General features: G+C 54.0%; 1 protein-coding gene and 2 non-coding genes across 3 annotated transcripts; 1 reads left to right on the top strand and 2 right to left on the bottom strand.

The window, feature by feature from the left end:
* Positions 1 to 85: 85 nt before the first annotated feature.
* Ndufs7 (NADH:ubiquinone oxidoreductase core subunit S7) lies at positions 86 to 9,963 on the bottom strand. The gene is made up of 8 exons (XM_036171364.1): positions 9,616 to 9,963; positions 6,378 to 6,414; positions 5,740 to 5,808; positions 5,360 to 5,483; positions 1,746 to 1,925; positions 1,630 to 1,676; positions 812 to 900; positions 86 to 241 (listed from the first exon to the last, which is right to left on the bottom strand). Exons 1-8 carry the CDS (start codon positions 9,629 to 9,631, stop codon positions 144 to 146), a joined length of 660 nt encoding a protein of 219 aa, XP_036027257.1. The 5' UTR covers positions 9,632 to 9,963; the 3' UTR covers positions 86 to 143.
* Positions 9,873 to 9,946, bottom strand: Trnan-guu. The gene has a single exon. It is a non-coding gene; the product is annotated as a tRNA-Asn (tRNA).
* A 104-nt stretch (positions 9,964 to 10,067) lies between the features above and the next one.
* On the top strand, positions 10,068 to 10,140 carry Trnaf-gaa. Its single transcript has one exon. It is a non-coding gene; the product is annotated as a tRNA-Phe (tRNA).
* The last annotated feature ends 3,753 nt before the right edge of the window (positions 10,141 to 13,893 follow it).

Below are 13,893 nucleotides of genomic sequence, written 5' to 3'. Positions count from 1 at the left end.
GGCCTGAGCTGCACAGCTGGCAGAGGTCACCAGCCTCCCGACCCCTCCGACTGCCCGCGAGGCTACAGCGCACACGGAGCACACACTGGATTGGATGGGTTTATTCACACGGGGTTCTGGGCCTGGTGCTCGGCCTGGCGGCTCTACCTGCGGTACCAGATCTTCAGCTTCTGCTCACGCTTGATCTTCCGCTGCAGCTGCAGAATGCCGTAGAGCAGTGCCTCGGCCGTGGGTGGACAGCCTGAGGGACACACGTAGCTGAGACCCCCACCAGCCCACATGGAGGACTCTGGGGTGCCCTGGGGTTGGCTTTGAAGGGACAAGTGTCCTTGCTGTGCTGGGCCTCCTGACACCCACTCCATTCCTGAGCTGCCTGTGGCTCCATATAGAAAAGGGCCTAGGTTGCGGCTCGGATGACCAGACGGGACCTCAGGAACAGTTACAGAAACAGGACCACGGGGTCAGGGGGATGGGCAGGAGTCTTGGGCCAAGAGCAGGGAGACAGCTGAATTTTCCAGGCCTCGGAATGCCAGCGATCTTAGGACTGCAGCCTAGAGGCACACCCCCTGCTGCCCAGCAGTCTGCTGGCGGAGAGCCCGCTGGGGGCAGGACAAGTGACACACAGTTTCGACACACTGGGCTTGAGGAAAGGACCTGAAGCTCAGCTGAGTCTCGACCCCCTCAGGGCGGCAGAGGGGCCAGCGTGCCAGTGCCCCGGGTCAGGAGAGAACAAGGCACATGCCATCTGTCTCTGCCCTCCAGGACCCGGGAGACGGAGGGGCGGCCCAGGCTGGGGGGCGGCTGGCCTCACCTGGCACGTAGATGTCCACGGGCACAATGCGGTCGCAGCCCCGCACAACCGAGTAGGAGTAGTGGTAGTAGCCTCCGCCATTGGCACAGCTGGGGAGAGCAGTGGGCAGTCGAGACCACGTCCACCCGCCCAGCCCACCCTGCATCAGGGTGCGGCGAAAGGGGCTTCCAGAACCTTCCGTGGGACGTGTGGGATGCAAGTGCCACTGACAGACAGACCTGGGGTTGTCTGTGGACCTAAGATGGCCTCACCAAAGCCTGCAATTCCTACACAGCACACGACCTGGAATGTAACAGGCACGTGCCACCGTACCCAGGTTGCCTGGCCCTAGGGATGGAACCCATGTTCCCGCATGTTGGGTAAATCTCTAACAAAACTGTGGCCCTCTTTTTCTATCTTCTGAAGCAGGATTGAAGCAGGAATTCAATGTGTAGTTCAAGCTGGCCTCGATCCCAGAGATCTGACCGCCTTTGCCTCCAGAGAGCTGGCCATCACACCCAGTGTCTCCTTTGTTCAAAGACTGGATTATCTGGATCCAGTGTCCCAGACAACTGGGATTCCAAGGGGGTTCCTCCATACCCTCCAATGCAACAAAGAAAGTGGCTGGGCTGGATTCTAGCACAATGGTAGAGCCGCTTGCCTGGTGGGCTCCATGCCCACATTCATTACATGCTGAGCAAGTCACAGCTGCTGAAGAAGCTGAGGAGTGGGAGATGGGGAAGAAGAGAAGGGGCTCTGGGGCTGCCTGGAGCGCTTCAAGTCAAGCGGGGGGCACTGGGGTGGGCCCTACTCCCCTAGGCAGCCGAGCACACACTCACCTCCCCATGGACACGACATATCGAGGCTCAGGCATCTGGTCGTACACCTACAAGACACTCAGGTCAGGTGTCTGCAGGCGGCCGGGCAGTGGAAGGGCCAAGGGGACCAGGTGTACCTTACGGAGTGCAGGGGCCATCTTGTTGGTAAGTGTGCCAGCTACGATCATCACATCAGCCTGGCGCGGGCTGGCACGGAACACCACACCAAAGCGGTCCATGTCGTAGCGTGGAGCCGCCATGTGCATCATCTCCACAGCACAGCAGGCCAGGCCAAAGGTCATCGGCCACAAGGAGCTCTATTGGGGGGGGGGGGGGGACAGTCAGCTGCGTGGCCAGGCACCGTCCTCCACCAGTGAGCATGCCACCGAGCAGGACTTCAACACCCCCCCCACCCTGTGGGCACAGGAACACTAGAGTGCTTGGCAGCCACAGGAGGCTAATGGCTGCTGTAGGCCCAGGGCTCTGGGTGGCATCTAGGCCTAGCTGCTGCTCTGGCCACCAGGAATATCCCCTTATTGGCATCCCTGGATTGGCCCAACTGTCCCTCGGGAATCACCTGGGACTAGCTGGCTGCCCTCAGTGTCCCCTGGTCACTAGTGCTTAAGCTCCTCATGGACCAGCTTGCCCAGTACCTGCACCACTGGAGACCCAGCAGTGGCCCCAGGGCCCGCCAGATGTGAGTGTGAAGTTGGTGTCTGGGCTGGATGTGCCCACCTTCAACAGATCCTTAGGCCCCTATAGTGAGCACCTTGTCCTGGCACCTTCAAGCTCTAGCACAGTGCCCACTAGAGACCTAGGCACAGCACAGGAGAACAAGGCAGGCCCAGGGACATGCCGTCCACAGGCAATTATCAGGCACGGGCTGTCACCTCCAGGCAACTGTGAACTAGACACCAGAGGGACACATGGGGTAGTGTTGCAGAGTATTAATTTAAGATGTGTAGATTTGTTGATGCTGTGGAACATTTGTTTAATGATGCAAAGGTGTATTACATTCTTTTCTGTTGTGTTTGATTAACTCTGTGAAGCTGTGTGACTGTGCCTGTCTAAACACCTGATGGTCTAAAGAGCTGAATGGCCAATAGCCAGGCAGGAGAAGGGATAGGCGGGGCTGGCAGGCAGAGTGAATAAATACGAGGAGAAAGCTGGGAGGAGAAGATCTAAGAGCAAGAGAAGGATGCTAGAGGCCAGCCACCCAGCCACCCAGCCAGCCAGCCAGCCACATAGCCAGCCAGCAGCCAGCCAGCCACATAGCCAGCCAGCAGCCAGCCAGCCACCCAGCCAGCCACCCAGCCACACAGCCAGCCAGCCACACAGCCAGCCACCCAGCCAGCCACCCAGCCACACAGCCACCCAGCCACCCACCCACACAGCCACACAGCCGCCCAGCCACCCACCCACCCAGCCACACAGTCACACAGCCGCCCAGCCACGCAGCCGCCCAGCCACGCAGCCGCCCAGCCACGCAGCCACTCAGCCACCCAGCCCACAGCCACACAGCCCACAGCCACACAGCCACACAGCCCACAGCCACCCAGCCACCAGGCCACCCGGCCACACAGCCCACAGCCACACAGCCCACAGCCACACAGCCGCCCACCCACACAGCCACACAGCCCACAGCCCACAGCCACACAGCCACACAGCCACACAGCCCACAGCCCACAGCCACACAGCCACCCAGCCACACAGCCCACAGCCACCCAGCCACCAGGCCACCCGGCCACACAGCCCACAGCCACACAGCCCACAGCCCACAGCCACACAGCCACACAGCCACACAGCCGCCCACCCACACAGCCCACAGCCACACAGCCGCCCAGCCACGCAGCCACACAGCCCACAGCCACACAGCCACCCGGCCACACAGCCCACAGCCACACAGCCACACAACCACACAGCCACCCAGCCCACAGCCACCCAGCCAGCCACGGAGTAAGAGTGAAGGTAAGATTACAGAAGTAAGAAAAGGAAAAGCCCAGAGGGAAAAGGCAGACGGGATAACATAAGTTAAGGAAAGCTGGCTAAGAAGGACAAACACGGTATGTACTCACTCATAAGTGGATTCTAGATATAAAGCAAACAACAATCAGACTGCAGCCCCGGAACCAGGGAGAATACATAGCAGGGGGACCTAGGAGGACTGTGGCTTATAATAAGCTTTGATTTTACTCAATCACTGGGCAAGCCTCACGAAACATTTCACAGTTAGGATAAGAATGTGTACTGTGGGGCTGGAGCGATGGCTCAGAGGTTAGAGCACTGGCTGCTCTTCCAGAGGTCCTGAGTTCAATTCCCAGCACCACATGGTGGCTCACAGCCATCTGTAATGAGATCTGGTGCCCTCTTCTGGGCTGCAGGAATATGTGCAGACAGAACACTGTACATAACAAATAAATAAATGTTAAAAAAAAAAAAGAATTTATACTGCATCAAGCTGATAATAGAGGAAGGAAGGAAGGAAGGAAGGGAGGAAGGAAGGAAGGGAGGAAGGAAGGGAGGGAGGAAGGAAGGAAGGAAGGGAGGGAGGGAAGCTGGCTAAGAGAGACCTTGTCTTACAAAGTAAAATAAATGGATGGTTCCCCGTCCCCTGAGAGGCCATTTACTTGGTAAAAATAATTAGGAATAAATTATACTAGATGTTCCTCTTTCCTGCCTTGATTTCAGGAAGCTAGACTCTGTGGTTTTATTTCAATTCTTTAAAAGAAATTATTAAAATGTTTTTTAAAAATAAAAAAAAATAAAAAATGAAAGAAAGAATAAGCCTCCGTGTGTGATTTGGGAGCTGGGTGGTGGTCCCAAAAGAGCAAAGAGTAAAAACAACCAACAACAACGTAGGGACCACTGGGGATAGACCTGGAGAGGGAGGCCATCCAGGAGCTTTGCTGAGAACCCATGGCTCCCCAGACTCCACCCCTGTGATTTTAAAAGGCAATTTTTAAGCCAGGCATGGTGGCTGCTTTTATCTCAGCATGCAGGAGGCAGAGGCAGGCAGATCTCTGTTTGAGGCCAGCCTGTTCTACACAGTAAGTTCCAGGACAGCCAGGGCTGTGTAGAGACCCTGTCTCAATAAAAATAAATAAATAAAAAGGCTTTTTTGTTTGTTTGTTTTTGTTTTTCAAGACAGGGTTTCCCTGTGTAGCTTTGCACCTTTCCTAGAACTCACTTGGTAGCCCAGGCTGGCCTCAAACTCACAGAGATCCGCCTGCTTCTGCCTCCCGAGTGCTGGGATTAAAGGTGTGCGGCACCACCGCCCGGCTATAAAAAGGCATTTTTATCAGCGTTTGATGTCTCAATGAGGAAAGGCATTTGCCACCAAGCCTGACAACCTAAGTTCGATCCCTGGGACCCACATGGTAGAAGAGGGGACTGACTCCTGCAAGTTGTCCTCTGGTTTCCTCATGCCTGCTATGGGGCCTAAGCATGCATATGCACATACGTGCAAAAATAGATATGAGATGTGATATTAAAAAGACACACAGCCGGCGGTGGTGGCACACGCCTGTAATCCCAGCACTCAGGAGGCAGAGGCAGGCGGATCTCTGTGAGTTCGAGTCCAGCCTGGTCTACACAGAGAAACCCTGTCTAAAAAAAGACAAACACACACACAAGGCCTGCTGAAGGGCCTAATCATCCTGACTGGTGGCTGGAGGGGCGGCCAGGCTCTCAGGAAGGAGCCTCAGGAGAGCCCTGAGGATGCTGCAGATCTGATTGGGGGGTGGGGACTTACCCGGCGTGCCCAGTTGATGAGGTCATCCAGCTTGGCCACCACATACTCTGCCCGGCTTCTGGGAAGGTGGGAGGGCTTGGGGACCACAGCTCCAGCTCCAGCCTTGGGTAATGCAGACTGTGTGCTAGAAGGACAGAGCATGTGGATATGGAGGAGAATTAGCCAGGTGACCCTGGTGTCCTGTCCGGGGACCCAGCTGGAGCAGCTTCCCGTGAGCGGGGTAGGCACAGGGTCCCCAGACCTGATCAACAGAGAAAGGAGCAGGGATCACACTAGGGAGGCAAGACCAGAGGCCAGGACCACAGGCCAGGGTGGGTGCAGGCAGCAGTCAGTCGAGGCCCTAGAAGACGCACCCCAGCCTCTCCCCAAGCCTGGCTTACCTGCTCGGACCCTCAGCAGCCACATTCTGATGGATTCTGCGTACCTGGGCCACGGTATCTACGCTGGAGCTGTAAACAGTAACAACAGTGAGAGGTGACCAGAGCCCACCAGCTGTCCCCCTCCCCTACCCACCCGGGCTGCCCTGCTCATCTGCAGGCTGCCCTGCTCTTCCACAGACATAAGCAGAGCCTCTTTGCTTCTGAAAACACCACCTAGTCAACAGGATGTCAAATGTCCAAGCCAGGACAGCCCTGAGGTGCTGTGCTTGAAGCCCAGAGGACAGTTGGTAGTTCTCCTGGGCTGGTGACCCTCACAGCCCTATTCCAAGGCAGCCAGCCAGTGGAGGTCCTCGTGAAGGGCGCACAGAACTCCTTGCTGGGACAGGCAGTGTGTGAGCTCTAAGGGCCCTGAGCTTGAGGACAGTGCTGTCCTGTCTTGGTCATCACCCGCCCAGACAGTCCCCACACACAATGTGAGGAGGGACACCTAGGTAGCCCCACTGAATCTGCTGGGCAACCTTCACCAAGCACTCCCTCCCCTGAACACTACTGAGGGACCCTCCTGGCTCCAAGCCTTGCAGCTCCACGCCGCTCCCCGCTAGCCAGTTAGATCTGTGGCAGACAGACCACATACTCACCGTAGGCCCAGGATCCGCACACAGAACAGGCCAGGAGCTAGAGAGAGAAGCATAGTGTCTTGTGTCCAACAGTTTAGCCCCCAGCAGGGGTCCAGTTCAGGGTCCTGGCCCTTCCCTGGAGGGCTCCAGCACACTTTCCCTCTGACCCTTGGCTTGGACGCCATAAGAAGGTCGCCTCCCCACCCCCCCCCCCCAGTAAGTCAGCTCCACTTCCCATGCCTCGCTGTTCCCATGCCAGGACCCCAGCTGCTCCTAAATAACCTGCCCTACACCTTCACACAGGATGCAACCCAGGGGCACTTTTTATCTATCTATCTATCTATCTATCTATCTATCTATCTATCTATCTATTATTTGTTTGTTTGTTTGTTTATGGTTTTTTTGAGACAGGGTTTCTGTGTGTACTTTCCTGGAACTTACTCTGTAGCCCAGGCTGGCCTTCCCGAGGGCTGGGATTAAAGGTGCCACCACCGCTCAGCCAGGGGCACTTTGTAAAGGAGCAGCTGGAAGCAGGAAGAGAGGCATGGGGGCAGTTTTGAGGGCAGGATGAAGCTATACCCTACATTGACTTATATCCCCCAAAGGCATGTGTTGGCACTTCCACCCCAGCGCCTCAGAATGGGACGGTTTGCATGAGTCTCTCCAGAGGTCACTAAGATGTGCCCTGAGGTGGCAGGATTGGATACGCTTTGAGGGGACAGCTGTGAACCAGATCTGAAGACATACAAATGGCATTTCAGCACTTTGGAGGCTGAGAAGGGGGATTGCATATCCTAGAACAGCCTGGCTGACACACTGGAAAAACCCAAACAGCATAAAAGACAAACAAACACCCAGGGTAGGGAGGGGTACAGAGATTAATACAAGAATGACCTCATGAGGATACAGGGGAGATGACATCTGTGAGCTCATAAAACCCTAGCCCTGTGACACCCTGATCTTGGACTCCAGCTTCCAGGAATATGGGGTAAATTTCTGTCATTCGGGGCTGGGCATGGAGGCTCATGCCTTTAATCCCAGCACTGAGTGAGTTCAGGACCAGCCTGGCATAAGTTCCAGTCAGCCAGGGCTAAGCAGTGAGACCCTGTCTTGGAGGGGGAAAGGAGGTCTCATCTGCATGATAAAAAGGTGGCACTGAGAGAGGGGCCCCCACTCCCCCTACGATTTGGGGAATATCTTGCCTCCAAGACAGGATCTGTGGTTGACAGCTGTTTCCCACGCTATCCCTCTTGTCTCGCTCAGGCCCTCTCACTCTGACTACAACGTAACTGGCGACTTTGTCCCAAGGTCACAACCGTGGCCTACTGCTTGGACCAAACGCAAATGTCTGCTCAGTCTAGGCTTTCTGTCTGAGGGCCACACACCAGGCCTTGGTTTCGCCAAATGAAAATTTAAGGCTTTGAATAAACTCCCAGCAAAGTGAATGCCCTACTAAGTGGTTGGAGGTGCCAGCATCTGGCTTCGGTTTTAATTGCCACAGGATCTCTCTATGTTGCCCAGGCTGTCTCTGAACTCTGACCTCAAGAGAGCCTTCTGAGCAGCTAGAACTGCAGGCAGGCACCATCAAGCCTGACTTGGGGCAGACTTTTGTGCTGTTATGCTGGGAATCAAACATGGGCCTGGAACATGCTCAGTGGGTGCTTTAATACTGGGACACATCCCCCGGCCTCTGCTTCTTCCTGCTTGCTTGCTTTCTTCCTTTCTTTACCTTCCTTCCTTTCTTTTAAGGGTCTTACTATGTATCCTTGGCTGGCCTAGAACTCACAGGGATCCCAAGTGTCCTTTCTTTTTTTTCTTTTTTGGTTTTTGGAAACAGAGTTTCTCTGAGTAGTTTTGGAGTCTGTCCTGGATCTCGCTCTGTAGCAGGCTGGTCTTGAACTCACAGAGATCCACCTGCCTCTGCCTCTCGAGTGCTGGGATTAAAGGTGTGCGCCACCACCGCCCGGCCCCAAGTGTCCTTTTAAAGCAGGGTCTCAGTGTCTAGCTCAGGCTGGGTTCATCAGCTTCCTGCCTCAGCCTCCCCAGGGCTAAGATCACAGGTGTACCTCACAATGTTCTACCACAAACATCCTCTTTGCTGCCCCTAAGGTGTTAATTAAAATTAGCTTCTTCAAAGTCTGACTGTGGGTAGCAAAACAGAGCAACTTGTAATAGGCTCTATTAACTATTCACTGGCAATCACACAGCCGGCCCTGAGTGAACTGAGGAGGCAACAGTCAATGCCACAAATCCACGCCCTCCACTCTTCATAGTGTCCACATAACAGCTGGGCCTGAGGCAGGAGCATCATGAAATTGATATAACCCTAGGCCACACAGGAAGACCCGTCTTAAAGAAAAACAAAACCACCAGGCCGTGGTGGCACACGCCTTTAATCCCAGCTCTCGGGAGGCAGAGGCAGGCGGATCTCTGTGAGTTCGAGGCCAGCCTAGTCTCTATAAAGGAGATCCAAGACAGTAAGGACTCTTTCACAGAGAAACCCTGTCTCCAAAAACCAAAAAAAGAAGGAAAAGGGAAAAAAAAAAAAAAACACAAAACCAAGCTAAAAGTCCAAGTCTATCAATCATACTAGCACTTGGGTTGGGGGTGTGGAGCCTGGAGGATCGGGAGTTCAAGGTCAGCCTCCCACCCATGAGCTCCTGTCTCAAAAACAGGCGCTGGAGTTCCGTTGGCAGAGTCCTTGGCAAGCATGTACCAAGCCCCAGGTTCCCTCCTTAGCGCTGCATAAATGGGCATGCTGGTGCAGGCCTGTCCTCCCAGGCCTGGGGAGGTGGAGGCCTCAAGTTCGTCCTCAGTACACACAGTGAGGCCAACCCTGGCTCCAGGAGTCCAGGAGAGGCGACTTCCGATAAGGTACTTATGCCAGACTGCGTCCGCGTTTGAGCCCTGACATAAGGAGGAGGATACCAAGGCTTCCTCGTGGACACCGAGACATCCGCGATGCTAGCGGCCCTGGCTGCCCAGGGCTGGTGGAGGAGGAAGGCCCGGGGGGTCAGGGCCATCCGCCGTGCTCCTGCACTGCACCTGCTGAGGCTGGGGGACAGGCAGGCCTCAGTGTGCCCGACCACGGCCTGCGGCAGTACCGGGGGGCGGCTCACCGCGCACGGTGAAGCGAGGCGGAGCCCGGACCTTGCCGGGGTCGGCACGCGGCCTACAGGCCTCCGGGGTCTCCACGTCTCTCACCCGGCGCTGGGGACCCAAGACTACCCCGCTAGCCCGAGCCCAGGGCCTCACTCACCCGCCAGCGCCGCCATCTTGGCCTCGGCCTTCAGACAACCTCTGCGGTCCGTCCGCCAAAGCGTTCCGGCCTGGTCCTTCGCCCAAAGAGGCAGCAGCGGAAACCGGAAGGGGGAGAGAGTCGTTCCGACGCGCCCACTGCCTGCCTGCGGTCGCGCCCGCTCAGTGCGCGCCCGCAGCCTCCTGAGACACACCGGAAACAGCGACAAAAGCAAGAGCCTCGACGACTTTCTGTCCTAAGGAAAAGGCCAAAGAGCGCGTCCCTGGGTGGGCTCGAACCACCAACCTTTCGGTTAACAGCCGAACGCGCTAACCGATTGCGCCACAGAGACAACATGGCTCAAGGAGGCCCGGTGTAGTCCTACAAGGCGCTACGGGAAGACTGTGTAGTGCGCTTGCGCAGAGTAACTCGACACGGGGCGGAGTCCGGGTGTGAGCGACGTTTGACTCGCAGCCGAAATAGCTCAGTTGGGAGAGCGTTAGACTGAAGATCTAAAGGTCCCTGGTTCGATCCCGGGTTTCGGCAGAGCCTTTTGACTCTTGGAACGTATCTTATTGAGAATTTTGTTTCGTTTTGAAGCTGAATATTTCCAGTCCGACGTTTGATTTTTTAATTAACTTTGGATGTTGGAGATCAATATAATAATCTAAATTGGTAGAGCTAACGCCATTACTCACCATGAAACCTGAAATACCAGGCTGAGACGGTACACCCCTGCCATCCCAGCACTGCTGAGAAGCAGGAAGATGGGCTGGAGGTCAAAAAGTCAAAATTAATAATAATAACAACAACAACATCAACAAGAACAATAAAACATTTTTTAAAATGCCTCCGCAAGCAGTTAAGAGCACTGACTCCTGTTTTGAACTCCGGTTCCAGCAGCTCTGATGCCTCTCTGACCTCTTCAGGCACCAGGCACGCAAGCAGCCAAGACCGGGCGGCACAGCCAGGCCTCTGGGAGTGTGGAGCCAGCTTCTGTCTACAGGCTAGTGCCAGGGCTACACAGCGAAACCCTGTCTCGAAAAACTAAATAAATAAACAAAATAAAATTTAAAAATAAAGTAAAATAAAGTGAGTCAAATCTAGGAAGGTGAAGGTCAGTGGACAGAGACCTCCCCACCCTCATGCGGAGGCTCTGGACTCCACCCCCAGCACCCCATAAACTGGGCATGGTGTGGCACACGTGTCGTTCCAGCATTGGGGAGATTGTTCTTGGCTGCACAGCAATTTCAAGCCCAATTGGAGCTACAAGAGACTCGTCTCTAAAAATAATAAATAGGGTTGGCACGATGGTTTGTTGGATAAAAAGCGCTTTGCTGCCAAGCCCGACCACCTGAGCTAGATCCCCAGATCCCACAAGGTGGCAGGAGAGAGCTGACTCCTGAAAGTTGTCCTCTGCCTGGGTACCACTGTCTTGTGCCTGGCATTCCCACATACACATGCAGTACACATGACCAAACATAAATAAACCTTAACACTAAACCGAAATTAAAAGGAGAGTGTGCTCGTGTACAGAATTCTATCCAGTTCCCAAATGGGGGAACCAAGACTCCACCCTACTAGGTATTCCCTACTAGGTATTGCAGAGTTCCTACCCGGTGACTGTCCTCGAAAGCTCTGGGGCAGGCAAAGGTATGGGTGTGTGTGTGTGTGTGTGTGTGTGTGTGTGTGTGTGTGTGTGTGTGTGTGGTGTGTGTGTGTGCGTGCGTGCGTGTGTGTGTTACAAGGCTGGGTATGCCCAGGAGAGAGAGCTATGGCCTGGAGAAAATCTTCTGGGTTTTTTTTGTTTTGTTTTGTTTTTTTTATTCTTTTGCTTTTGAGTCTGAGCTTTACTCTGTAGCCCAGGATGGTCTTCATGGAAATCCTCCAGCCTCAACCCTACTGTCCCCATCTAGAATTTTAGATTTACAGAAAACTTACAAGGGTAGTTCAGAGGAGTCCTAAGTAGGACAGCCAACTGAGCCATATTACATTTTATTTTTTGAACATAAAAACAGGTTATAATTTAAAAGTCCAGGGTTTTTTTTTTGTTTGTTTTGGGTTTTTTGGTTTTTTGCGACAGGGTTTCTCTGTGTAGCTTTGAGCCTGTCCTGGATCTCACTCTGTAGCCCAGGCTGGCCTCGAACTCACAGAGATCCGCCTCACTGACTCCCAAGTACTGGGATTACAGGCACGCGCCACCACAGCCTGGCTAAGTCCAGGGTTATTTTAAACAGTAAAATATTTTCTCTGTATAAAATAGTAAAATTGATAACATTTCCCAATAAGCCCCTTTAAGCCAAATAATAGCTGGATTATACATATAAATATTGATTAGATTCTGGGATACAGAAGAAACCTATCTTCATCTGTTCAGAGAGCTATGCTTTATTAAGTTGTGTGAGTGAGATTCTGTTCATCTTCCCCTTCACTATTTGATTTACAGCAGACATTTTTCTATAGGCTAATCCATAATCTAAAAAGATTTTAGATAGATATCTACGGAACATTCCACCCTAACACAGGAAAATACTTTCTTCTCAGCACCCTATGGAACCTTCTCAAAAATTGACACATGCCATATTGTATTTTAAATATTTCCTTTGTGTGTTAGCTCCCCCAGCCCGGGAGCTCAGAGCATGCTAGTCAGGTGTTCTGCCTAGCCACACCCAAACCTTCTGTGCCAGCGGCTTGTGTCCTGATAGGCATGACCCACTTAACTGGAGGCTGTCTCTACAGGGGTCCCCTCACTCTCCCCAGGTGTCCTGTCAATGATGGATCCCCAAAAGTACTGGAGAATCAGCACCCACGGTCCTATGTTGACTGTAATCTGAAGTGGGCCTTTTGTGTTGGGGTTAGATGGTCATGGGGTACCTAGCATGGCATTAGTGGATGGCTTCTAAGAGGAAGAAACAAGCAGGGTGTGGTGGCGCACACCTTTAATCCCAGCACTCGGGAGGCAGAAGCAGGCGGATCTCAGTGAGTTTGAGGCCAGCCTGGGCTGCAGAGCCAGATCCAGGACAGCCAGGGCTGTAGAGAACTTGTCAAAAGAAAGTGAGAGACCGAGTGGCGTATGTAGGGTTCCTGGGGGTTCAAGGCCACCTTGTGCTACTCCGTGTTTGAGGCAAACTTGGGCCAACAATGAGATCCCCACAGACGGCTCAGCAGAGGCCCTGGCCACCAAGCCTGACTGAGTGCCAAGCCTGGATCCACCCATGAGGTGTCCTCTCCCTCACACACAGCACACGCACACACTCATGCACAAGTTCGCACACACAGACCCACTCCCGCTCATCTCCTCCCACACACAGTAAGTGCCATACGTTTTAGAGAAGGGTGGGTCTGGCTTGATGGCAGGGTGCGGGTAATGGTTCGCTTCATTACTGCAGAAGTCTTCAGTTTTAGGATGTGTGTTCCATGCCTGGCCTCTCTTGACCAAGCTGCCCCCGACCCGATCTGCAGGAACCGTGAGGGAAGCTGCTTCCTGTCACCAGACCAGGCTCTGGGTAATAACCGGTAGCTATGGCTGGTTGAGGACTGGTCAGTGTATCTGGTTGCCTGGCAGATGGACAGGGTCAGAGGGAAGGAGTACTGCTCAGGAATCCAGAGCTTCAAGGAAATCACGGAAGTGAGGGGACAGATTGGGGCTTCATGAACAGCTGTGGGCCAGCAAGGGGGTGTGATGGGACAGGAAGAGGTGAGGAAGGATGCAGCCATGCAGACAGACAGGTGAGATGGATTTAGGGACACTTCCCATGTTCTTAGCATGGCATAGCATCAACGACACACAGTCCACTCGCCAGTGTGCCCGAGTGTCAGGGTCCGCACTCAGGCCTTCATCTGCTGGCCACTTTTTGAGGGGTTTGAGTCTCTTCATCGTGTAGGGTCTGGGTGTAGGATGACATGGCCTTGTGGTACCTGTGGTATGGGAGGTGAGAAAACACCAGAAGGTGGCACCAGGGAGCTTAGGGATGGGGTTGCAGGATACCAACCTGCAGAGAGGCGTCAGGACCACCCCAGCACACTGGGGCAGAAGCAGGAGGATGTGTCCATTTCTGGAGCATTCCTGGCATGTAGACTGGCCAGTGGTACTGCCCATCACAGTATAGGACCTAGGTTGCCCTGAAAATGACCTATCTGGTGTCACAGGGTAGTTATGAGCCATGGAGAACATGCGGACAGTGACAAGGTAGGGTGAGTGAGTTATATCTAGTTTCCTGGTCCCTCTAAGGCAGCCCCCAGCTGTGGAGGAAAGGTGGCTTCAGGACAAGCTGAGCCACAGGCCATCATCACCCACAG

This window comes from Onychomys torridus, chromosome 21, assembly GCF_903995425.1.
Source record: "Onychomys torridus chromosome 21, mOncTor1.1, whole genome shotgun sequence".
Taxonomy (NCBI): domain Eukaryota; kingdom Metazoa; phylum Chordata; class Mammalia; order Rodentia; family Cricetidae; genus Onychomys; species Onychomys torridus.
Note: the sequence above shows the minus strand (reverse complement) of the source record. Positions and strands in the feature narration are given on the sequence as shown.

Coding starts and splice junctions, on each gene's coding strand:
- Ndufs7 (XM_036171364.1), bottom strand. Junction 1,926..5,359: donor TCATCAACTGGGCACGCCGG/GTAAGTCCCCAC, acceptor CCCCCCCAATAG/AGCTCCTTGTGGCCGATGAC. Junction 242..811: donor CGTGGACATCTACGTGCCAG/GTGAGGCCAGCC, acceptor TGTGTCCCTCAG/GCTGTCCACCCACGGCCGAG.